At 37.1% G+C, this 25,585-nt stretch overlaps 1 protein-coding gene across 3 annotated transcripts; it reads left to right on the forward strand.

Annotated features, from left to right (window-relative positions):
• Nucleotides 1-1,667: 1,667 nt before the first annotated feature.
• Nucleotides 1,668-25,356, forward strand: STT3A (STT3 oligosaccharyltransferase complex catalytic subunit A). Of its 3 annotated transcripts, none has more exons than XM_016122628.2 (18): nucleotides 1,668-1,781; nucleotides 3,854-3,980; nucleotides 4,730-4,790; nucleotides 6,418-6,539; nucleotides 6,905-7,050; nucleotides 8,211-8,301; nucleotides 9,391-9,497; nucleotides 10,237-10,401; nucleotides 11,288-11,468; nucleotides 12,253-12,408; nucleotides 13,375-13,466; nucleotides 14,120-14,275; nucleotides 14,590-14,778; nucleotides 15,692-15,808; nucleotides 15,926-16,028; nucleotides 22,013-22,201; nucleotides 22,733-22,848; nucleotides 23,459-25,356. In XM_016122628.2, the coding sequence occupies exons 2-18, from the start codon at nucleotides 3,893-3,895 to the stop codon at nucleotides 23,495-23,497; spliced, it is 2,118 nt and encodes a 705-aa protein (XP_015978114.1). In that variant the 5' UTR covers nucleotides 1,668-1,781; nucleotides 3,854-3,892; the 3' UTR covers nucleotides 23,498-25,356. The 3 variants fall into 3 exon arrangements, with proteins under 3 accessions (XP_015978114.1, XP_015978113.1, XP_036076474.1); XM_016122627.2 differs by having other exon boundaries at nucleotides 1,685-1,821; XM_036220581.1 differs by lacking the exon at nucleotides 1,668-1,781 and adding an exon at nucleotides 1,845-1,863.
• Nucleotides 25,357-25,585: the final 229 nt, after the last annotated feature.

Consider the following 25,585-nt stretch of genomic DNA (forward strand, 5'->3'; position numbering starts at 1 on the left):
GTACCAAGTAAGCTGATGTTGGAAGCAAGTTGAGTGGATGACAGCACATGATTTTATCCAGCACTGTGCGTAGCTATAGAAAATGCTTAGTTTAAGTGGTTGAAAGTGAAGAATCTGCAGTTTTATTAGTGCAGTTGAGAGGCAAGGCCTGTGGCATATCTACAATAGAAATCTGGTAACAAACACATGAGATAATGTACACAAAAGCAGCATAAAAGAGATAAGTAGATCAGGAGACCCAAAAGCTCCACAGGAAGGATATGACTCCTACAAAGCAAGCTAAAAATAACATTATTTTAAACAACTGATGGAACAGTAAAAACTTTATCTGAAACAATCAAGTCAAAACTTTTAGTCCGATAAATCAAGAGGAAGGATTAACTGCTATACTGAATTTACGTGTAAACTCTCAGTTTATGGTAACTATACTAACGACCTTGCTGTCCTGACTGTTTTTACTTAGAGATGCTGTTCCCTATCAATTGGTGTCAAAGAATTATCCTAAAAATATACCTACATTTTAAACTTTGTTTTTTCGTAGTACATTTTGACTTCTGAAAAAGTGGACTTAATTTTACCACCCGGACATTTGAACATATTCCCTTATAGAAGAAGCATGTTCAAAATTTAAAAAATTAACAAGAACCCCATCTTAATGTTCTTGCAAAAGTACTTTTTTTAACTTTAAAAAATATTCTAATGCCCCTCCCCTTTTATTAAGGAAAAAAATCCAACTTATTTTGAAGAAGTATTTACTTGAAGTTCTGCAATTCTTTCAGTTTCAGCTTGAGTTTTCTGTTAATAAAATTACATTGAACACATAAAAACAGAGCAAAAAAACCAAGTCTACCGGATCAAACTTCTTGGGGGTAAGCCTGATTACGTTTTGTAAGTTGTTTTCCCGCATGGAGTTGTATGCTTCGCGGCCCTCAAGAACATTTTTGGTGCGGGGGAGGCCAGGACAGCTTTCGCGGCCTGAGCTGGTACAGCAAGGCAGCCGCAGGTGGGCTGTCCGCCGCCGGGAGGAGGACAACCTCCGCGACCGCGGGTTCCTCAGCCCATCGCCCCTTTAGGCCAAACATGTAGTCAGCCAGTCAGGGCCTAGAAACGAAAGGCCTCACGAGTCTGCAGGGCTTCTGTCAGTCGCGGGTTCCAGGAGCACCGTCGTAAACGGCTCCTGAGCCAACAGTCCGAGAAGAGACGGTCTGCACTAGGAAGCGTTTGCGTTTTTACTGATGACAGAAATCTCTCCTCTCCTTTAACCTTAGGTTAGGTACTGGTTAATTTTTACCTTAGAGCGACTCAGAAGCAGACCCGAGAGGTTTGTAGTTTCGGCTGTTTCTCTGCGTAGTTTCCGCTTCTGGTCACGTGATTAGGGCTCAACTGACCGCGGTGGCACCCCTCCCAGGCGACTTACTCGCGGTCCGCGGACCGACACGTCACTCCTCGGCTCTCAACCAAACTGCCTCGAGCACTATCTGGCCGCGCTCTCGCTCTCACTAGTGGGCCAATCACAGATCGGCGGGAGCATAAAGTCCCGCCTCCTGGATGCTAAGTGATTGCTGTAGTACCCTCTTAAGAAGTGGGAACGCAGATTCAGCCACGCCTCTGAATCTGACAGACAGCTCTGGTACCCTATTGTTTCCCCGAAGTGTCGTGTCGGTCCTGAGCCAGCCAATGGGGAACACTCCAGGAGGTGGACCCGGCCTCTGCCGGGGTTGGGTGCGCCTCTGAGCGGATGGCCGAGCGAACCCCGCAGATTCCAGGGGACCGCGGGCCAGGTGGGAAGGCCGTGGGATAGAACTTGAGGATTGGCGGCAGGTGCGGCCCAGGGCGTTGGTGGGGCTCTGAGAAGTGCCGGAGGTGGGGCCCCAAAGGCGGGGTGAGGGAGGGAAGGCAGACTGGTGAGGGCGCAGGAAGGGGCGTGAGGCGTGGCGTGGGGGCGTCTGGCAGTAGAAGGATGTGCGGGTCTGGGATGCGGCGTGCGCATCGGCAGGGAGGGCTTGGGGAAGCCGAGACCTGGGACTGGTCATGGGGAAGGCGCTTGGGATGCTGAGGTGGAGGGCGTCCTCAATGGGGGTGTCAGAGGTGTAGAGCCGTGTACGGGTGGGAGAAGGGAGGTGGGACCCACGAGAGTGAAGGGTGGAGGGGCGTGAAGGAGCGTGAGAGGGTGAGAAAGAGTGCAGGCGAACGGGATTGGGAAGGTGTGTCTAGGAAACCAGAACCAAGGTGGGACAAGGGTGCCACAGTTTGCTGGCACAATAGAGGAGAACAGATGCTAAAAAATGTTTTTGAGAAGTGTCTTTTTCTCTGACCTGCTTGAGCGCTGTGCGAAGAGATCAGAGAGAGCACACTGAAAACTCTCTCTTAAGGTCCTGTCTTAAATGACCAAATCCTGTACTTAGCTTTTCGGATATGGGTTCTAGTACTCACCTTTCCTTTGCTTACTCTTTTAGGTATGTGGCTCATATCAACTCAGTGTGTTAAGTTTTTTGTTTCAGGCATTCCAGAAAACAAATACAAACTTGAGGGATGTGGCTGGATCATTGACTTTCTGGAGTTAGCTGTTTATTCTCAGTTGCAAGATAAGATTTTCTTTTAGGACTATAATTAAAAACCTATGAAAAATGCTCATCTGGAACAGTTAATTATGGGAAAGATGCTTGATTTCGTACTGTTGAGAGGAATGTATGATTCTTCTTGCCTTCCACCCAGTGCAGTGTTGTTTTTCCCTCCTTTCCTTTGATAATACTGGAGAAAAGATCAGGATAGGTGCAGGCTCCTTATTTTCCACCCCCTGTAGTTTTGAACAATGTTGCATATCCTTGTTCTTTATCACTTAGCCCTCTACCAGTATGGATGGTTTAAGCAAGAAGTACTACCTTAAACAGAAATAATTAACTTCCTATGGTAAATTAGTGCTAATGAATCTTGTTCATCAGGTGATCACAGACTGCTTCCCTCAATATAAATTTTCCCTTGAGCTTTTCTTGCTTCAGTAGGAAACATTTTTTTTTTTTCCCCTCTAGATTGTCATCTGGTTCCATGAGCTATCTTGGATCAGTGACTTAAATTAGCCGTGTCAATTACAGAGATGCTTTGAGACAGCTGATTTTTAAGCGGGTATAGATCTGAGGAGTAGTTACAGTGTGATATATATGATTTTAAATACGGTGAGCTACTCTCTCTCTCTCTGTATCGTACATGAATGTACTGTATTAGTGATCAGTCATGCTCTTTTAGTTGACCCTGCAATTCCATTGGAATTTGGGACAGAAGGAAGCTTGAAGCCAGTCAGTTGAAGCTGAAATTTAGGGCTGTACATTGTGCTTATTCAGTCATGATGTCTGTTTCTCTGCATTCTGCTTTCACTTCTGTATTCAGTATTCAGTCCCTGCTTTCTTTTATACATTTCTGCCTTTTTATTGAATGATTTCTTTCTCCATGTAATTATTTTTTTCTCAATTTCCGATCTTTCCTATTTTCTTTGCATCTCTTCCCCAAACTCCCTTTTTCTATTCCTGTGTTTCCTTTTTTTTTTCACCTGTTGTATCACACTTTTGCCAGTTCTGCATATGTACTTGTTAGCTGTTAGAAAGTGAGAAACAGAATTAAGGTGATAGAGTCTAATCACTCCTTTTTAGTCTTGTCTCATAGGCCTGACTTGTGCCTACTTCCTTGCCAATGGATCATTATTTGGGCAAGATTTGGGTATTGGTATTAGTCCTGATCCTTTGTGGTGTGTTCTCTAGCTCCTGTCTTTTTAATGTTTCTCTACCATCATAAAATATTTAAATGAACTAGGTAAATTGAAGGTGTTCAACATCCTATGGTCTTGATTTTTCCATTTTAGCTCTTTGAATATCATCTATTGCCACCCACTGATGTCAAGATGACCAAGCTGGGATTTTTGCGGTTGTCCTATGAGAAGCAGGACACACTTCTGAAGCTTCTCATTCTGTCAATGGCTGCTGTGTTATGTGAGTATGCATGTGGACCTCTCTTTCTTACAGGATTGAAAGGAGAAATCTTGAAAAAAGTCAAGTATGGCTTTCTTGTTTTTTTTTTTTCCCCCCAGCAGATTGTAATGTGTTCTTTTTACTGTTCTCCATCATTATAATTTTATGAAGGCAAAATAAAAAAAGATTATAAAAGGACTAGCTTTCATCTGGTAAAGAATGGGAAACATGCTGTACTAATTCTGTTTTCTCATGGGGCTGAAAGAGATACTGGGAACCCATGGATGCTAAATTGAGAGAAGACAGTTTTCTTCAGTTTAGTTTGCCTGTCTTAGTAGTTCTGAAAGTCTCTTCAGAACTTACTCTGTTTTTTTTTTTTGGTGGTTGTTTGTTTGTTTTGATTTTTAGCTCTGCGTGAGTTACAAGTATAGTCTTCCTCTTAGTTTGCTCCAAAGTTAAGGTTAGTTGTGGGAAAGTCAACATATATAAAAGATGACCATGTAAGTTGAGTGCAGTTTTAGTAGGTAAATGCATTGTTACAGACGTTGATAATTAGTTAAATGTGTCCTGCCTAAGTAGAAATATAGGTGTCATTGTTAGAGGCCATTTTTTTTTCTTCTATGTGGGAGGGATTTGTACCTTTTTCAGGGGTCATTTTATAGTTCCTCTGTCTTCTGGGCTGGATAATACTATCACCTCTATAATACTACTGCCTACTATTATTTTCATAGCACATTACGATAAAAATATTAATTCTCTGGTATTTGCAGCATTCTCTACTCGTCTCTTTGCTGTTCTGAGATTTGAAAGTGTCATCCATGAGTTTGATCCGTGAGTACCTTTGCTTGGTCTGGTATTTTCTTTGGGAAGCATTCAGGTTCATGTGTTTCAAATTCACGTTAGTGATGGGGATGTACTTCTATACATTTAAGGAGAAAACACCCTTAAGTTTTCTAAAGGAAATAATTGTCTTCTTTGCAACATTTCTGTTGGAATTAACAAGTGAGTCTTAAACTTATAAAAAACGTGAGAGGCATTTCTGGTGTGCCCGCCTATGACTTACGATTTGGTTAGGTTAGGAGCAGTCTGGCTTTTCAGCTTGTTCAACAGTTAGTGTTGCAGATTGAGGGAAAGTGGTCTGCTGTGTGTTCGAGGCTCAAAAGAATCACAAGTCATGAACTTGAGATCCATAACATTTTTTTCCTGTATTTGCAAATTTATCATTTTGTTTTATGTAGGTATTCGAAAGCATTTTGGAGGCATACAAATATTTTCTTTGGGAGTCTCCAAATTAATTGATATTTTTTTCTCATCAATGAGGAAACTTATATCCTTTTGTTTCTTAATCAACAGTGTGTCAAGGCTTTTTTTTCTCAGGCCCTCTAGATGAGCAAACATTGAGGTGAGATGGTCAGGGAAAGCAAGAATATCTGCTTCAAAGTCACAGAACTGAAAGGGACTGTAAAGATGCTGTGATTCGACGCTTTTGCAGAGCAGAAAATAGGCCTATGGTGTGAACCTTGTCCAGACCTGTTCCTGCTAACTACTTCCTCTATCTCACTCTGGCTCTGTTACTGTTAGGTAAAGGACACAGTTCTGACACATGTTGACCACCTGTTACCCTCATCCCTTCTATCTCTTTGACAGTTACCAAAATAATATTCATTAGCAATGAACAGACGGATAGAGATTTCTGCCATCTGTTGCTTCTACCGTTGCTGCTAAAACTTGACCAACAAGGAAATAGGGTTAAGGGGTGGACAGGAAAGGTGGTTAGTCATGATTATCTTTAGTATTAAACAATTCCTTTTATTCATTTATATTTTTATTTATATTTATTTTTTGTATTTTTAAAAATTTTAAGTGAGAAGTTTAGAAAAGCTTACATAGCTTGGACCTAAAGAACTATGTCTTTTAATGTATAGTGCTAAGCATTTTATATCAATTATTTTTAATGTAATTTCTAAAGCTACTATGTAGGTGGCATTCAGAACTATTTTTAGTAACAACATGAGTTGCCCTTGTTAGAAATTTCAAGCACTCATTAAGAAGTTCATGTTATGGAGTGGGTTAAAAAATTTCCATACAGCGTATGATGTTAAACAAACATCTTTAGAGATGTTCATCACTTTAACTTATCCGTGTGTCCTTGTGTATGGTATGGAAATCTTCTTTTGCATATTCTTTAAAAGAGCCAAATTTATTTATGCCCACATCTCACCTGTCCTCTTTTGGGTGTTTGAATTCTCTGACTAGTGGTAATTCCTGGAGTTAGAAATGAGACCTACAGTGACATAAAATGATTTTCATGGCTGGCATAATTTTTGGCGCCAAACCGACTTTATTAGAGTGATGATAAGTTCCTCAATGGTATAAACTGAAAAGCAAAATTCACTGCAAATTGGTGCAAGTATTTGAAACAAGAGGAAGAAGCACGATCTTTTCTTTTTTTCTATAGGTACTTCAATTATCGGACTACCCGGTTCCTGGCAGAGGAGGGGTTTTATAAATTCCATAACTGGTTTGATGACCGGGCCTGGTACCCTTTGGGCCGAATCATTGGAGGAACAATTTACCCAGGTGAGGGAAACAGAGGTGTGTGTGTGTTTAAAAAAAATAATAATAATAAGGTATTTATATATTATGAAAGTTTCTTTTATTTCTAATATTTTCATTTTATGACACTTGTAATTTCATTCTGATTATAGATTCCTAAAAGTGGATCTTACGTAGAGAGGAGAACATGTATGGAAGAGTGGGAATGGGTGGTTTTCCATAAAGTTTGGACCTCTGACCCCTCAGGGGAGAAATTAATAGGCCTACTGCAGTTACTGTGTTAGTATTGCTGGTGGTTTATCGAGACCCGTGTTGATACTTGGATTTTCCCTTTCCCTTAAGTTCTTTTTCCTAGGATAACTTAATGGAGTTTCTTCTTCCTGTTATAGGCTTAATGATCACCTCTGCTGCAATCTACCATGTACTCCATTTTTTCCACATCACCATCGACATTCGGAATGTCTGTGTGTTCCTGGCCCCTCTCTTCTCTTCCTTCACCACCATCGTCACGTACCACCTTACCAAAGAGCTCAAGGTGAAGGATTTGGGGTGACAGGAGGCTGGGGAATGAATGTTGTTGAACCTCTCTAGTAGACAGTAAAGGGTGGGGGGCTGAGCCGTAGCAGGGCAGGGAGCCAGAAGCTAAAGACACCTTTTGCTGGGCCAAGTTATTGAGTTAACTGCAGCCCCTCCTTAGAATATGTGGTTTCTCATTATTAACAACTGTTTATTCTTATAAGAACATTGGAAGGTCAAATGTAAGTCGCTACATAAAGGAAAAAACATTTAAAAGGCAAAATGTGAGGTTTAGATTTTGAAGTCCTCACAATCTAAGAGGAAAAATAACTTTAGGAACTATTCTAAAGTGGTTAGTTCTTTCTACTGAAAATGGACACTTAGAAATTATTTGCTGATTTTTTAAACATTTATTTAAAAATTTTTCAACCACTTTACTTTCGTAGTACACTCCATAATGATGACTTTATTTTTCTAGGTTTCTGCATTACCAACTCTGGCTATTCTTAGTTTGTGGCTGTGGTGTCAGGGAGATACCTGAGAGGTGGTAAACTAGTAAGAGGGTTTGGGAAACTTGAGTTCAGTTTGGAAACCTTTCATCCTTCTCCTTGCTGCCCTTGTTTCAAATTTAACTCTTATCAACAGACAAGTCCTTACTCTTTTGAGGTGTGGTTTATATTTTATTTTTCCTCTTTCCTGAGGTCACAGATTGCCTGGTGAGATTCCAACTTTATTATCTAAGCTCTTGGCATCGTTAGTTCAAATAGATGATCACGTATCTTTGTTGGCTTTTTAGCTCAAATAATAATTGTCTTCCTTTGCTTGTACTTGCATAGCTTTTGGAGGTGTGACTGGTGTTCCCGTGGTGTCCAGATATTGTTAAAGATAGGGACTCATAAGCCTGGGGGTACTCCAGCCAAACAGCTCACTCTGGAGCAGTGTTTGATGTCTGACAACTTACATGATTTGTGTACTCAGTTTCAGACTTGGTATCATCATGGGGAATCGGTATGAAATTTTTAGCTTTCTTGTGCTGTGAACATTTCTAGCATCACATCTATCTTTGAAAGTGTTGGAATGTTCTCTGGGTCCATTTTAAACAGAATGGACTAGTGGATCCTCTCTTCTCTCTCATAGATGTGTTGGTGTTCACTTCCTGTTATCCCTCTTTTATTATAGGATGCAGGGGCTGGACTTCTTGCTGCTGCCATGATCGCTGTAGTTCCTGGATATATCTCCCGATCTGTGGCTGGCTCCTATGATAATGAAGGTAAGAAGATCTGTCCACTTTGTTTCCCAGTAGAATTTCATGAAGTTTAGTAGAATCTGGTTTCGAATCTGTTTAGCAGTAGCCAAAAATGATACCTGAGCAAGAAAATTAGAAATGGGCAAGGAGGGACTTCAGACAAGTTTGTATTCTCTCTCTGTTATCCTCTGTAGAAAGGTAGCTGGCAATTTTCCTTATAGAAGGCCTTTTGATCTTCTCTGGACTTATAAAAGTAGAGTTAATTTTTAGCGTTGAATGGTACTCTTGTTTTAACATTATTCATTTGCTTTATGTTCTGAGATAAGAGGAATGGATGTACTTAAAACAATAATGACTTTTATTGACTTATTTTCAATTCAACCTATATTTATTGAATGTTATTGGGAAAACACAATATTAGGTATTATAAAGATAAATAACAAGGTTATTTTGGCTCATAATTAAGGTATTATAGAGGTAGATAATGAACAAAATTATGTTGGCCCATATCTATTTAAGACAAACAGTGCAGATCTATAAAAATAATAAATGGCAGGCAGATAGTATTGTGTGTCCTAAGAGAAGATTGAACCTCTGAGTCCTTTGGAAATGTAATGAAAGAAGACATTAATTCAGATTTGGGGATCCAGGCAGGCTTTTCAGAAGTAGTTAAAGTTGAACTGAACCCTGAGGCTGGAACTTGCCAACAGGCAAATGTTAAAGAAAGGGGCAGTGAGGGCCAAAGGCCCAGGTCATGTTGAGGTGAAGAGGCAGGATGGTTTGGGATATCTTTAGGACTACACTAATGGGGAATTTAGTGCCTGGGAAGAATAGTTATAAGAATGACCCACACTCACTGAGTGCTTGCTGTATGCGCAGTACTATTCTAAGTGCTTTAAATGCAATAATTAAATTCGTCTCCACGACACTTACGAGGTAGATACTATTATGGACTCATTTTTACAAGAAACAGACAAAGACAGATAAAAATAATTATACTATTAAGGATAGTAGATCTAAGATATGAATCCAGGCAGCCTGCTCCAAAACAGTATTCTTAAATATTATGCCAGCATAGCCCTATATTGACTTTTCATTGTATTCTCTTTACAGGAATTGCCATCTTTTGCATGCTACTCACTTACTACATGTGGATCAAAGCAGTAAAGACTGGTTCTATCTACTGGGCAGCCAAGTGTGCCCTTGCTTATTTCTACATGGTAACTTTTCACTCCTTTCTTCCAGGACACTCTATATCTGAATACCTACTGGGATCAACTGCTACAAATCAAAAGTAGCTTTTGGGCTTTGAAATTATGGACTGGAGGCTAGAAGTCTTTATTGTCTCTTGTATCCATACAAAGCCTAATCCAAGGAAGGCATAAAGAGCCATTGTATAAAAAGATAGAATGTTTTAATTTGTAAAGCTCTCCAGATACTGTATTTCCTGTTGGTACATATTGACTGGCCAGCTCCCTTCTCTGAAATGTTCTCCTTAAATTTTTCCTTTTCATATACATATTGATTTCATATATGTATTTCATATATATTTTATTTCCTTTATATATACATACACATACACACATATATGTAGTCATTCAATTTTATACATTTAGACTTCTTCCCTTAACTGCTTCCACTTGTTCACATTTCACATGTATCCCTAAATCCTCCATGTGATCTTATAGTAGATCGCATCTAGATTAACCCTGAAGGTTGGGTACCTCTTTTTCTGTTATCTTCTTGGCAGGAGCCATAGGGAACAGTAGACTAAATTACAGCAGTGAGTGTTAATTTGATTTTTTTATTGAAAGAAATGAGTTATGTAAACTATTTAAGCCACTTGGCATAAATAAAGTTTATTAGTTACTATAAAGAGATGTTCTTTTAAAAAGGTTACAGGTATAGTGGTGGTGTGACAAGTGCTCAGAGGAACTGTTCTATTTTATCTTGTCATAGGTCTCTTCATGGGGAGGTTATGTATTCTTGATCAACTTGATTCCTCTCCACGTACTGGTGCTGATGCTCACAGGACGATTCTCCCACCGGATCTATGTGGCCTACTGTACCGTTTACTGTCTGGGCACCATTCTTTCAATGCAGATCTCCTTCGTGGGTTTCCAGGTAAGCCCTAGACTGAATGGGGTTTTTAGCTTCTTCCACTTTTTCTAAGCATCTCCAACTAGGTTGATTTATTTTGGATTTTAGTGAGAAGAGTAAACTTGGACTGCTTGTGTCAGCAAGTATTTCTTTACTGATCACCTGTTACGTGCAACTTGCTAGTCACTGGGAAATGTAAAAAGTAACAATATGGCCCTGCTCCTTAAGGAATTTACAGTCCTACTTGGAGGAAAGAAGTGCATGCAGCTGTTTACAGTGTATAGTATATAGTTCTGGAAATGTAGTTCATGGACCAGCAGCATCCACAGTATCTGAGAACTTGTGAGAAGTGCAAATTCTTTGGCCCCACCACAGACCTACTTACTGCATCTGAAACTCTAGGGGTGGGGCTCAGCAATCCATCTTAATACCCCTTTTTCTCTCCACCCCCATGATTATGATGCCAGCTAGATTTTGAGAACAGCTGATCTAAGCAAAGAATTTTAAGTGATGAAAGATCTAAATTGCGGGGAACATACAGGGAAGTAATCAATTTCAGTTTGGCAGATTAGAGGAAATGATATTTGTATTGGGCCTTGAATGATGAGAATTTTAGTGAATGCACATTTTGGGAAAATGAGAAAATTGCAATACAGGCAAAAAAAAAAAAAAAAGCCTGAGCAAAGGCCAGAGATGTGATAATAATAGGGTATGGTTTGCTTTGGAGGACTCCATATATTTTTTGAAAATGTGGCTGGTGAAATAGACCGCACCCTAGATTGTTCCTAATTCCTTGATGGCTTCAGAACTCATTTGACCCTTTGGTGTGAACTAGGTCAGCATAATTCAGGTCTAGGCTGGACCTACTCTTTTCCTGACATTGTTCTCACACATTTGCTTTTACCGACAGCCCGTCCTTTCATCAGAGCACATGGCAGCCTTTGGGGTCTTTGGTCTCTGCCAGATCCATGCCTTTGTAGACTATCTGCGCAGCAAATTGAACCCGCAGCAATTTGAAGTTCTTTTCCGAAGTGTCATTTCCCTGGTAGGCTTTGTCCTTCTCACCGTGGGAGCTCTCCTCATGTTGACAGGTAGGAAGGCTCATGGCTTTTAGTGTTAAATGTAAATAGGTACAGACATAGAATAAACTCCAAAATGTGGGTTATTTCCTGACCACGGAAAGATTCATTCTTTTCCTATTTCTCTTTCCATTTTAAACATATAAAGTCTTCATATTCATTTCACTTCTCAGCCCAGTGTTTGGATTCAGTATATCAAAGAATGTTTTGTTAGAGCAGCTCTTAATCTTAGCAGAATCACATTTGGTGAAAGGATTGTATCTCACCTTGTTAATCTTTCTCTTCTTTTTTTACTTTTTTTTAGTAGGTAGTGTGGGAGAAATCCTAACATTGCTCGTCATGCCCTATAATATATAGTCCTCTATGCATTAAACCATGACTGTTTTGTTTGGTTGGCATGCCACATATTCTTCGTATCTACTTGTCAGTAGCTGGTTTGATTTTGCCAAGGCTTTGTGTATTGTCTAATTCAGAGCCGCACTGGAGGATGTAGTTGACTTAGTTTATAGAGTTGACCTTGGTTTGACCAGATTTGACTTCAACCCTTCCAAGATGCACTTCTTCTGAGTTTATTATATACAGCCTGAGTTTATTCTGCCAGCTCTGTTGACAAAAGCACTCAAGTTTGAAAGAAAGGAAGGAGTGAAATTCTCAAAGTATTGGTAGTATCTAAAAAACCTTAGTCCTTCTCCTTCTCAGAGAATCTTATTAAAATGGAAAGTTTTGATTAGTTAGAATTAGATGTTATTTTGTTTCAGGAGTGAATGTGAAATATTTGTTACCTCTTTGCTACCAGGAAAAATATCTCCCTGGACTGGACGTTTCTACTCACTGCTGGATCCTTCTTATGCTAAGAACAACATCCCCATCATTGCTTCTGTGTCTGAGCATCAGCCTACAACCTGGTCTTCATACTATTTTGACCTGCAACTTCTTGTCTTCATGTTTCCAGGTCTGTCTGCCTTGTGTTCTGAAATGGCCTTTGTGAGAATCACCATTTGTTTCAAAATAAGTAAAATACCCTCATCCTTATTTTTCTATTTTGTGCCTCTTTACCCTGTGCGGTACAGAGCATGGCCACGCACTTTTTGCTAATATTTGAAGCAAAGTAGGTGTCAACATTGAACAGTTGCAGACACTGGCAAGTTTAGAGCCTTTTTCAGTTTTAATTTCATTTATAAGTTAAAATTCAACCCCAATTTATATTCAGTTTTTTTGTTTTGTTTTTTGTTTTCGTTTTTAAATATTTCTGGTGTATGTCTTCCCTAACACCCATCCCTGACTCCTCCCCATTTATCTTGGCAGTACTGGAGTTCGAAAAAAGGCACGGTTGATTGTAAAGCCTCTTCATCTAACTTATCTTCTGGCCAAACCAGATACATTTAAAAATGTACCAGTGGTAGGGGGCTTTCTCTCTGTCTCTCTCTTTTTTTTTTTTTTTATAAAATAACTTTGACATTTTTTTTCTCACTATGAAAATAAGTTGTCTGTTGTAAACAATATTGGCAAGTGAAAAAGGTTCTCACCATACATCTGTTGGTACTTTTAATGTTTTGATGTATGTTCATCTATTTATTAGAAAAAAATATGGTACAATTTTTTCCCCTGAATTTTTCATTTCAGAGAATCATGATAATTTGTTTAGTATTATTTTAGAGAGATAATATTTATGATATGTCATTTGTTTTTTAAAGTACAGAGATGTATAAAGGAGAAGGCAAATGGTCCATGATTTCTGTAGCAATATTTTAATTGATAAATATAGTATTATAAATATACTATAATTTACCTCCTTAATGATGGGCATTTAGGCAGTTTGTAATTTCTTGTTTTTAAGAGTGCTGTAGTAAACATCTTTGCACATATCTATGATTGTTTATTTAGCTGCTTACTTTCTTTTTTACTTTTACTTTTGTAGTTGGTCTCTATTACTGCTTTAGCAACCTCTCCGATGCCCGGATTTTCATCATCATGTATGGTGTGACCAGCATGTACTTTTCAGCTGTAATGGTGAGGAATACCCTCAGTCCTAGCAAGGCTTTCCATCCCTAACTCTGAGGTGCTTTTAAGTTTGCTGCATAGCCAGATTCAGAAACTACTGATGATTGTACAGATGCTTCTGAGCATTTGAGGGCTGGAATGTGTTAGGTACTCATACATTCTGATTGTGGGGTCCAACTTTCTTGGATTCATAACCTTTGTGTTAAGGAGAGGCACTTTTATACTTGTTGGAGAAAGTGACCCTGGGCAGGTTCTTTCCACTGTCTTTCTGGGTGTCTTAACAAGAGAGATGATGTTTTTTTCTTAAAGGCCCAGGAAGATTATTGAGTGCTAGTTTGCTAAAACGGAGCGATTTTATGTATAGTAGCAAGACAATGTTTTTTGCACTCTTTTGGTCCCAAACCATTGTTAAGGAATACATTTTATGTCATATCATTACTCAGGACACACATACATATATACATATATATAACTGAAAGAACAGTTTAGGAAATATGCTTCTGTAGATGTATCAATTATTTTCTCTTCTGTTTTTTTCTAATTCATTGAAAAATCAAGTCTGTTGAAAACCCCTAAATTGATGTTATAATCTACTCATAGGGTAAAATCCGTAATTTGTAAAACACTGAATAGACTATGCTGTGGATTCCTGTCTCTTTTAGGTGCGTCTTATGCTAGTTTTGGCACCCGTTATGTGCATTCTTTCTGGCATTGGAGTCTCCCAGGTGCTGTCTACTTACATGAAGAATCTGGACATAAGTCGTCCGGACAAGAAGAACAAGAAGCAACAGGATTCTACCTACCCTATTAAGAATGAAGTGAGAATTAAGCAACACTAAGAACAGTCTTGGGAAACTATGTGTGCTTATGCGTGTGTGTGTTTATATAGATATAGATATCTATCTATATCTCTCTATCTCTATCTATATATCTATATCTATATATGTATATATATATATATTTTTTTTTGAGTAAGCAGTAGAATGCTGTCATAAGTGGTCAGAATTAACTCATATAGTCCCTGACTTATTTCGATTCATCTCATCTATACTATTTATTGACTGTGTGTAAGAAGCTGTTCTGTGTTGTGTAAATTTAATTTGGTTTTACAACATCATTCTTTCTTATTCAGGTGGCAAGTGGGATGATATTGGTCATGGCTTTCTTTCTCATCACCTACACCTTTCATTCAACCTGGGTGACCAGTGAGGCCTACTCTTCTCCTTCCATTGTTCTGTCTGCTCGTGGTGGGGATGGCAGTAGGATCATTTTTGATGACTTTCGAGAAGCATACTATTGGCTTCGTCACAATACTCCAGAGGTGAAGATTTGGAAGGAGTGGGATTATGGGCTTGGGGGAAGGGAGAGACATTTGATATTATAGGGAATCATAGCTTTTAAATGGCTAGAAAGCTTGGAGAAATTGGAACTATGGAACTCTAGTGTTGAATGAGCCCTAAAGGTCGTCTCCATTCAATTCAGGATTTTTTATAGGTCTATAGTAACTTTTATTGGAAATTATGTAAACTCTACTTGCACACTTGTATTGTCAGCCTGGTGATTTTCTCATGACGTAGACCAATTATAAAAAAGAAAAAAAGTTACAGGTAAATAATACATATTTATTATAGAAAAATCAGAACATAGAAGCACGGAAAGAGATACAAATTTTCCATAAAGTGATTACCTATTGATAACCATTTTTAACGTTTGGTTGATACTGTTTGAGAATCTGAAGTAATTTCCTTTGCGGTAACCGTTGTAAATAGCACTTCTGAGTAGATTCTTAAGGAGTCAAAACTTTATGTATTTTGTAATCCTTTCCCATCATATCCAGTGATTTGTGTTTTCTCCCTATCTTTGTAACAACTGATTTTTGTGATATTGTTAAAGGTCATTTCATACGGTTACTGGATGACATCAGGCTATTTATATGGAAATATCGAACAGTCCCCTACACTCCCCACCCCAGTGTCTTTGTATAAGGTTATCTGGGTGAAAGTATTGGGACTATTGGATTGTATAATTTTGCACTGAGATTTCATGATTGTATATAAATGTCGAATCAGGTGCAAAGATTTATTTTCTGTTTAGGCATCCATTGTTTTGTAAAGAAATTGACTAATTAGCCATGCCTCATTTCCTATTAGATGCCCTTCCACTCCTTCTCTCTTGTATTTGATTTTTGGAGGCAGTGGGACACTTGTTATTTTCATTTTTCATGCTTCTTTCAGGATGCGAAGGTGATGTCATGGTGGGATTATGGCTACCAGATTACAGCTATGGCAAATCGGACGATTTTAGTGGACAATAACACGTGGAATAATACCCATATTTCTCGAGTAGGGCAGGTAAGGTGAAGGGATCATTTGAGTGTTTGGCATACAAGGTCTAGTGGTAAATATTTCTCCATGAGGGATCATATGACCAGGAATTTTTCTCTGAGAAATGTGCATTTATTTTTCTAGGCAATGGCATCCACAGAAGAAAAAGCCTATGAGATCATGAGGGAGCTTGATGTTAGCTATGTGCTGGTCATTTTTGGAGGCCTTACTGGATATTCCTCTGATGGTAATGTACTTGATTCTATTTCCAGCGATAGGGCATAGATTCTAAGAAAACTAGATGGCACTCCCATTTTTCTGTTCGTTTACTGATATATTATTAATATATTTTTTTAGTTGGAGAATTTCATAACTATCTGCAACTTGAGGTTGGGTTATTTTGATTTTTGGGAGGAGGGGGTGGGCAACAAGTAGGAAGTAAATGTAGATATTTCTCATGTAGGTACAGCATGCTATACTTGTTTTCAGACTTAAAAGTAGTTCCTCAACCAGTAACAAAACAACATGAGGCTTCTGAAAATGAGCTTAAGTATGTATATGTTATATGTTCCCTATGATTATCAGGAAAACTATATTTTTAGAAGAATCATCTAAATATTGTTCTCTGCCTTAAAAAATATTTTTAAAAATTCATGCAATACCTGTTTATACTTTAAAATGTTAAACTCTTCTGAAGGTTTATAATAAAGAATGGTAGTCCCCTACCCGTAAACCTAAACCCCCTTAAAACATTAATTCCCAGAGACAATTATTCCTCCAGTTGTTTTTTGTAAATACTTCTATTTATATATCTCAATTATATGTATCTTTTGCTATTCACTGATCATTTTAGATACACTGTATCAACTTAATACAGTAGATAAGGAACTTAGTTCTTTGTATCCAACCCCTGCCAACCCCACCTTCTTTCCCTAGTGCTGCTTCTCAGTAGAGTTAATTTTCAATTTTAGGTGAAAATCATATAAAGTGAATATGTAAATATTATTCATTTCTGAGTCGACCAGTAAACCATAGTTATATGTTTATCTATAATAACTTGTTTTCCTGTTGTTAATAATTATGTCATATTTGTCTTCATTTTCTGTGGATATATGGCTCCTTCTGAAAGATATTAAAATTTTAGATTATCCCTGGCTTCTGATATAGACAGACTTAACAAACCTATCCTGATAGTACAAATGAAGTGTAAATATAAAGTAGTAAGACTGGTTTCTATGTGTGTCTTGTACAAGCAGAGGAAGAATGATGATAACAGAGACAGTGTACACAGACTTGAATTTTCGCAAACAATTGCACCAGTACTATTTTGCTTTGTGTAATTATTTATTTATTATTTAATGATACTAATATTATCCAGCTACTACAGAAAGGTATTTGTACATGTACATATATATATGTTTTTATATGTAAATTTACTCATATATGTGAGAGAAAGGGATAGTTACTTGAAATCTTAGCACTAATCATTGTTAAGTAACCACTTTCAGTCAGTCAACCTTTTATTGTTTGCTAAGGTGAATAGAAGTATATATTTAGTGTTGGCATAAAAATGAGTGTTATTATATGGAACATATTTTTTGGGTTTGAAATTAAGAAAATTAGCATGTAAAACCCTTGACAAAGTAATTTAGCATGAAAAGAAAAAGCGATAAGGTCAAGAGATCTTGATTATAGAGCTTTTTAAAGTTAACTTTCTGTTAAAGTTTAACATTTAAAAACTGCAGATATTGTAAGTGTATAGCTTGATGGATTTTCACAAAGGCAACATATCCATGTAACCAGTATTCACATCAAGAAACAGAACATTACAGGTGTTCTAGAAATTCCTCCCATTATCTACCACCATCTCCCAAGGGTGCCCACTATCTCAGCTTCTAGTGCCATTTGTTTGTTTTTGAAACAGATTTACTGAAGCATAATTATCATATTGTATACTGTACATATCTAAAATCTGTAGTTTGATTAATTTTTGAAATATTTATACCTGGGAAGTTTTGTCTGTTTTTGAACTTTATAAATATATATTCACATCTGGCTTTTTTGGTCAGTATTATGTTTGCAGGATTCATTCATATTGTGGGGAGCCAAAATTTCTTAATTCTCGTTCCTGTATGGTATTCCATCGTGTGAATATAGCACAATGTATGCATTTTAGTAATGATGGATATTTGTGCTGTGTTTGGTTTCGGACTATCATGAATCATGCTGTTATGAACAGTCTGGTACATGTCTTCTGTGAACATAAATAACAAAGAGTAGAATTGCTGGTTTAGAACAAACACATTTGTTCGAAGCTAACAGGATATTGGCAAAGTGATTCCCAGTGGTAGTACCAATTTGCCACACTTAGTATTACAAATTTTTTTGTTTGTGCATGTATATAGTGATAATACAAATATTTGAATGAAGATGAAGATGCTGCTCCATAATGAATTGATCATGTAGGACTAGAAAAATGTGAAAATAAGAGATTCATTTATAAAGCAGAGAAAAATTTTCTTTGGATATTATGCTATGCTTTTGAATGTTGAAAGACTGATGGATTTGCTGATTACTCTGACCTATGTATAGAAGCTAGACTTAAAAAAACCCCATAACATTACCACTAAAAAACAACACTCATTATCTAAATCCATGGTAGCATGCATGTGAAAATCATAAAAGAAGACAGTATTAATTTATTTCTCATATCAAATTTATTTCTCAAGCTCAAAGTATTAGGCTTTATTAGTTGGAATTCTGAAAATTTTGAAAGGTATCATACTATGAGAAGGAGTGAACCCAAAGTCTAGAGATTATTATTATTTTTATTATTTAATAATGGTAACATTTCAGTTGGTGCCTTCCGTAAATACTTTTTAACAATTTAAAATAGCTTCTCTCCCTCCTCTATCCTCCTCCCCACTTCTCCCCCTCTTTCATAAACACACAAATACAAATATGTGCCAAAAAGTAGTCACTGGTATTGCCTCGATTGCTGATCCCTCCTCCCCCTGCGCCCCCACTCATCTTCAGTCATTATTCTTTCCTGTCCTCTGAGTTTATTAAAAACAAAAAAAGAAACACGTTTCATTAAGTTGTACGTGTTAAATATGTCCAGCTTTTTTATGTCAGTCATACTTCAGTAAAATGGTTTTTTAAAAAATACACAGACATGATGACTTGGGCTCTGAAGACAGTTCCAAATGAGAAATTCTAAAATGTCTTGAGCATTTTTATGCTGAGTGGTACAAGTTTGAAAAACGACATTTTCTGAAAGGATAATGGGCATTCAGTTATAAAAATTCTATTGCATTTTTAAAAAGTTTCATTATTTCATGGTCATATCTCATGTTTCTTAAATGTCTTAATTTAAACTATTTTGGGATATCAGTGTAATGGACAAGATTTTGCCATTTTGCAAGTTACATTTATCTCATTTTCTATTAAATGCTTATCTATATATAAAATAATATATTTAGATCTGTTCATAGTCCTGATTCTCTTATGTTAGAATTTGATACAAGGCTACCCTTTAACTTTTCCTTTTTTGTAAACAATGCCTTTTAGCAGTGGGCTGTCCTTGATGCAATTCGTATTATTTTTTACTGTTCTATTCTTTTATTAATTTTTGAAATTTTTTATAGAAAACAAATGAGAGATGTAAAATGTTTTCTCAAATATTATGTGGAAGCTTTCAGATAAGATACGTCTCATTGATAGATAATCCAGTAGACCAAGGGTCTATTAAGAGCACAACTGTGCCCATTTATTTATGTATTACCTTTTTTCTCCAGTTTTATTGAGATATAATTGACATAAACAATTGTATAAGTTTATGCTATATAACGTAACAATCTGATATATGTACATATTGCTAAATGATTATCACAGTAAGTTTAGTTATCATCTACCCATTTGTAACCCACATAGTTACAAATATTTTTTTGTGTGTGATGAGAACTTTTAAAATTACTTTCTTAGCAATGTTCAGTTATACAGTACAGTAATGTTAACTATAGTCATGTTGTCCATCACATCTCTAGGACTTATTTATCTTAACACTAGAAGTTTGTACCTTTTAGCCACCTTCACCCAATTCCCCTACTGCCAGCCTGCTCTGTTTCTGAGCTTAGTTTTCTTAGATTCCACACATAAAGTGATATCATGCAGTATTCTTTCTCTTATTTCATATTTTATCATAATGCACTCAAGTTCCATCCATGTTGTCACAAATGGCAGTTGTTTTTTTGTAAATGGCTGAATAGTATTCCATTACATATGTGTTTGTGTCTGTGTATATGTCATTTTTTCTTATCCATTCATCCCTTGATGGGAACTTAGGTTGTTTCCATGTCTTGGCTATCATAAATAATGCTGCAGTGGACACAGTGATGCAGATTTGTCTTTGGGATAATGGTTTCATTTCCTTCAGTTATATATATACCCAGAAGTGGGATCGATGAATCATATGGTAGTTCATTTTTTAATTTATTGAGTAAGTTCCATACTGTTTTTCATAGTAGCTATTTCAGTTTACGTTCCCAACAACAGTACTGCACAACAGTTCCCTTTTCTCCACATCCTCACCAGCATTTGTTATTTCTTGTCTTTTTGATGAAAGCCATTCTGACAGGTATGAGGTGATAACTCATTGTGATTTTGATTTGTATTTCCCTAATGATTAGTGATGTCAAGTACCTTTTCACATACCTTTTGGCCATTTGAATATCTTTGGGGATATGTCTATTTAGGTCCTTTGATGATTTTTAAATCGGATTATTTGTTTTCTTGCTGTTGAGTTTTATTAGTTCTTTATATATTTTAGATATAAAGCCCTTATCTAATATATGGTATGTCAACATTTTCTTTCATTCTGTAGGTTGTCCTTTCATTTTTTCGTTTCTTTTGATGTCCATTCTTCCATTCTTAAAGTTTGTCAGGTTTTTGCTTCAGACATACCCACCAGGAAGCTACAAAATCAGTGCTCTAGGATAGTTAAGTTGATGCTCTGGGGTTTTGTCTCTGGTCCTGTTTCTGGCTGGGATCTAGGCAAGCTCTGTGCCTCAGTTTTTCCATTTGTAAGAGTGCAAATACTGTATGGGGGTAGTAATGTTATTTATTGAATGTTTACTATGTGATAAATGCTATATTAAATGCTTTACATGTACTTAGTGTAGCAACCCTATTGTTGTAGATACTGTCATATTTCTAATTTGATAGATGAGGAAACTGAAGCACAGAGAGATTAAGTAACATACCGAAGGTCACCTATTTAGAATTGGCAGTGCTGGGATTCAAACCCAGGCAGTTTAGATCCAGAGTTTGTGTTCTTAACCACTTTGATATAACTTGGAACCCTTTGCAGTAGTTCAGTAAGAATCCTTTTTCTCACGGAGCATCCGCTGTGAAGGGGATACAGAGAGACACATACTCTCAAGAGAGATAAACATGTATGTGTGAATATGTAATACGTGTTGTTTATTGTACAGATGTATGGGATTTTATTGTGTTTTATGAGATGACGATGGTATCAGTATTTATGGATTCTGGTAGTGTGTTTAACATAGAAACGTTGGTTTCTCATAGATGTATGCTTTGGAGGTTTGTAACTTTGCAACTATAGGCCAAGAAAGGGAGCATGTTCATGTCTCGTCTACCTTTCTGGTAAAGCTTCTGCTCCCTAGGTCAGTACTGTTCAATAGAATTATAATAGAGGCATAAACCAACATTTAAAAATTTTTATTAGCCACATCAAAATATGTAAAAAATAAGGGAATGAATTTTAATAATTTTGTTTAAGTCTATCTAAAACATTATTTAACATGTAATCCAGATATTTAAACCACTTTGTTTTGTTTTTGGACTAAATCTTAGAAAACCTGTGTGTATTTTATACTTCTAGCACATCTTAATGTGGACTAGCCACATTTCAACATGTGGCTAGTAGCTACTGTATTCAACAGCTCAACCCCAGCTAATATGTGGGACTAATTTCAGTTATGACTTAAGTCTGGGCCAATAACATAGAATTTCAGGAGTCTAATAATCTATAGGGAAAGTTGTATATTTTGAGAGGAAATGTTTTGTTCACACATTATCTTTCCTATTTTTATAAATTAGAGTTGAATATTTTGGGAATTTCCTTAGAAATAGTGACCTTTTCATTAGGTGGTTTAGTTCCAGCAACCTTTTGTGATGTAGTAGTTCTTTTTCTTTTTTTTCCCCTAGATATCAACAAGTTTCTGTGGATGGTCCGCATTGGAGGGAGCACAGACACAGGCAGACATATCAAGGAGCATGATTATTATACTCCGACTGGGGAATTCCGTGTGGACCGTGAGGGTTCTCCAGTGCTGCTCAACTGCCTTATGTACAAGATGTGTTACTATCGCTTTGGACAGGTCTACACTGAAGCCAGTGAGTGATTTATAACAACATTAATAGTAATAGTAAGAACAGTGATAGCTAACAGTGTGTTTCATATGCCAGACCCTGTTCTAAGTGCTTTACATCTACTAATTCATTTAATCCTCACAATAACATAAAAGGTAGATACTTATTCCCATTTTATATATGAGGAAATTAAGGTACAAATAGGATGCCTAACTGCCCAAAATTACATAACTAGTGGCAAAGTCAGGTTAAACTCAGACAATCTGGCTCTAGATTTTATGCTTTTACCCATTACTTTTTCTTCTGTGATCCATGCAAGGGTTACTAGTGTATCACTGAGGCCTCTGGGTGGCAATCCTCAGGAATAGAGGAGCTTAAAAGTCAGCTCCCTACTCATAAGATAATAACAAGCATCATCTTGGAGAGGACTTGAGTTAGGGTAACACTTGATTTGCCTTTGTACCTGATGTCCTTTTCTACTGGCCCTACTCTCTGAACAAACTGCAGGAAATCAGCACTGTAGAAAGAAATGCGTCTCTTTTTGACCCTTTCTAGAGCGTCCACCAGGCTTTGACCGTGTGCGGAATGCTGAGATTGGGAATAAAGACTTTGAGCTGGATGTCCTGGAGGAAGCATACACTACAGAGCACTGGCTAGTCAGGATATACAAGGTGAGCAGACATGACACCAGGAAAGCTGCTGTCTTGTTTGCAGATTGATTCTAGTGCTTAAAAGTGGGCCATATATTTCTAAAATAGGGATATTTCTAATGTCTGAACAGTAGCTTGCAACTCAGAGTTTTACTGTTTTTATTTTAGATTGTTCTTAGTAGATGTCCTAGTCTATTGCCATTTTGGCAGTGGTTACAGTGATGTTTTTCCAGTTGGGGCTGAATTTGATCTGTTTTAGTGATTATCAGGCTTGGGGGGTGGAGGGAGGCAAGAAAGTTTGTGTATATGTATGTTTTCAAACTACATTTTTTTCTGTATCAAAGAATGTATGACATAGAGTCACATAGAGGTGTGTTATATTTCTTACATAAGAATAGACTGAGAACCCTCAGTATATTTGGAGGGTAGATCATTTATCCTGCTCCCACAGAGGTACTCCAAAAGGCTAAGCAGAGAGAAGCTAGTTTCAAACTAGTGCTTGTTTAGTAACAAAGCAAAACCAGGCAGCAGAATACAAAGTAACCTCTCCCTATCTAGGTGAGCCCAGCTCAGAGAAGCTCTCCCAAGTTGACCTGATTGTAAACATTAAACTGGCATCTTTATGTTGCAGGTAAAGGACCTGGATAATCGAGGCTTGTCAAGGACATAAATGATACGTCCAGCCTGATACGCTTCGCACTGAGTGCGTCACATTTAGGACGCTGAAGACATTTTTTACATATGCAGTTTATAAGAAGAGAGCATGATGGAATTAGAATTGTCTGAAAGTTTTGCCCTGGGCAGTATGGGCTGGGCCAAATGGAATGATTTTTTAAATTCTGAGGTTACCAAATGAAATGTCATGGCTTTACTTTGGTCAGTTAAAGGGTTTTGTTGTTTTTTTGTTTTTTCTTTTTTTTAATGTGCCTTATTTGTTTTGACTTATGACTGATTTGAGGAAGGCAAAAGTTTATGCTGGGTTGATAGGACAGAAAGCAAACCTCATCCATGCTTTTAGCTCCCTTAATGAGTTATGTAGGGGCATTCTGTCTTTCTCAAATCAGGAAAACTGTCAAGGACTAGCTCAGAGCCTACATATACAAACAATTTCGTTATTTTAAAAATTGCAGCACCTAGCACAATTTCTTGCACATAGTGGGTGCTCAATAAACTTTTATTGAACGAATGTTTATGGGACCAGAGGAGTGCCATTTCTGAGCAGGAAAGGTAGCTGTGTTGCCATCATGTCTCTGTTCTCAACATATCTTGTCCTTAGAGGCTCTTTTACTTTATGAGGGAGAGAAGGTGGCTAGCTAGACCTGATCTCACTATTCTTTGGACTAGCTATGTGGGGTGGTTTTTTGTTTTTGTTTATTTTGTTGTTTTTGAGCAGGAGTAAATCAAGTGAGATTAAATTAGCAATTTTGAAGATTCAAGACAGTGAAATTATTTTCATTCTCAATAGAGGAAGAAACTCTTCCAACATTATGTATAGAACTTGATGGTCAGTAGGTGTTTTTTAATCAGCCAAAATGTCATGCATATCTATTTGAAATCCAGCTTTTCAGTACTCTCACTTATCTATGATACAGCAAATGTTTCTCTGCTCATTTCCTTTAGCTCGTGCACTAAAACTCTTGTGGTTATTTAAAGGTGAGTTTCTTTATCCCTTAGTCTCAGCCTATTTGCTATTATGTACCACTGAGAATCTCAGTGATCTGGTTTTGAAGTTCCTGTCAAATTACAAGTTAAAAGGAACAATTGCTATTAACAGGTACCTAAAGATCAGTGCTAGCCTGTGCAGTAAAGGGGAAGAGAAACTTTAAAAAACTTTAACTTGTAGTAGTTCTATGGATCTTTAATGTCAGTCTTATGTTTAGTACAGTGTAACATTATTTTACAACATAAGACATATATAAGTGATGTATAATAAATCCTAAGTCATTAAAAAAAATACAAGGTAACTGTTTAGTGTTACCTGTTTAAGAAACAGGAGCAATCACGTGGCTTTTAGATAAGTCAAAATGGTGCTCCCAGAGGGTATGTGCAGGTACACTTGTACACTCAGGAAACAACCTTCCAAACCAAGTTATATACCAAGTGCTTCAACCATGGGTGAGATGTAGATTTGATGTAAGATTTGATTTCTATATGTAAATACATGACTTGATTTATATACAGAATTACTCCCTAGTGGAAGAGGTTATTCTGAGGTTTTATTTTTATTTTTTACCAAAATGAATAATACCAGTTAAAAATCATTAGTGGTCTTCCTCTGTAGTATATATGGGATAACCCTTTAACTCACCACTATAGTTGCTGCTCTGATGATTTTAATTTTGTTACTTTCTTTAGCCAACTTTTAAAAAATTTCTACTTTTCATTTTGTTACAATGCAATTAGTGTAAAAAAATCAAATAATTCTAAAAGCAACAACAGTGTTTTCCACTCCCCAGAGGCAACCACTTTTCAACTCTGCTGATTCTCACATTACTTACCTCCATCTCATTAAATAACTTGCTTTATTTTGCTGTGTTTGTTTTTTCAATATTGGATATCCTTTGTTGACTTTTGATGTGGAAGTTCAGCATTTAGCTCTTTTTCACCATCCTACTATTCCCATGGACCATACATATTCTTACCATTTTACAGTTCTATTACTAGTCATAACTAGGCTATGATCAATTGTTTTTACCTTATACTAGGCCAGGTGGTATATACTGTTACTACTCCCCACATCCTGCCCCTGCATAACACT

This window comes from Rousettus aegyptiacus, unplaced genomic scaffold, assembly GCF_014176215.1.
Source record: "Rousettus aegyptiacus isolate mRouAeg1 unplaced genomic scaffold, mRouAeg1.p scaffold_m13_p_5, whole genome shotgun sequence".
Taxonomy (NCBI): domain Eukaryota; kingdom Metazoa; phylum Chordata; class Mammalia; order Chiroptera; family Pteropodidae; genus Rousettus; species Rousettus aegyptiacus.

Bases quoted from the DNA above. Each gene is read 5' to 3' on its own strand.
- STT3A (XM_016122628.2), top strand. From the start codon at position 3,893: ATGACCAAGCTGGGATTTTTGCGGTTGTCCTATGAGAAGCAGGACACA. The intron at 9,498-10,236 runs GTAACTTTTCAC...ATCTTGTCATAG, and splicing joins CCCTTGCTTATTTCTACATG to GTCTCTTCATGGGGAGGTTA. The intron at 11,469-12,252 runs GTAGGAAGGCTC...CTTTGCTACCAG, and splicing joins AGCTCTCCTCATGTTGACAG to GAAAAATATCTCCCTGGACT.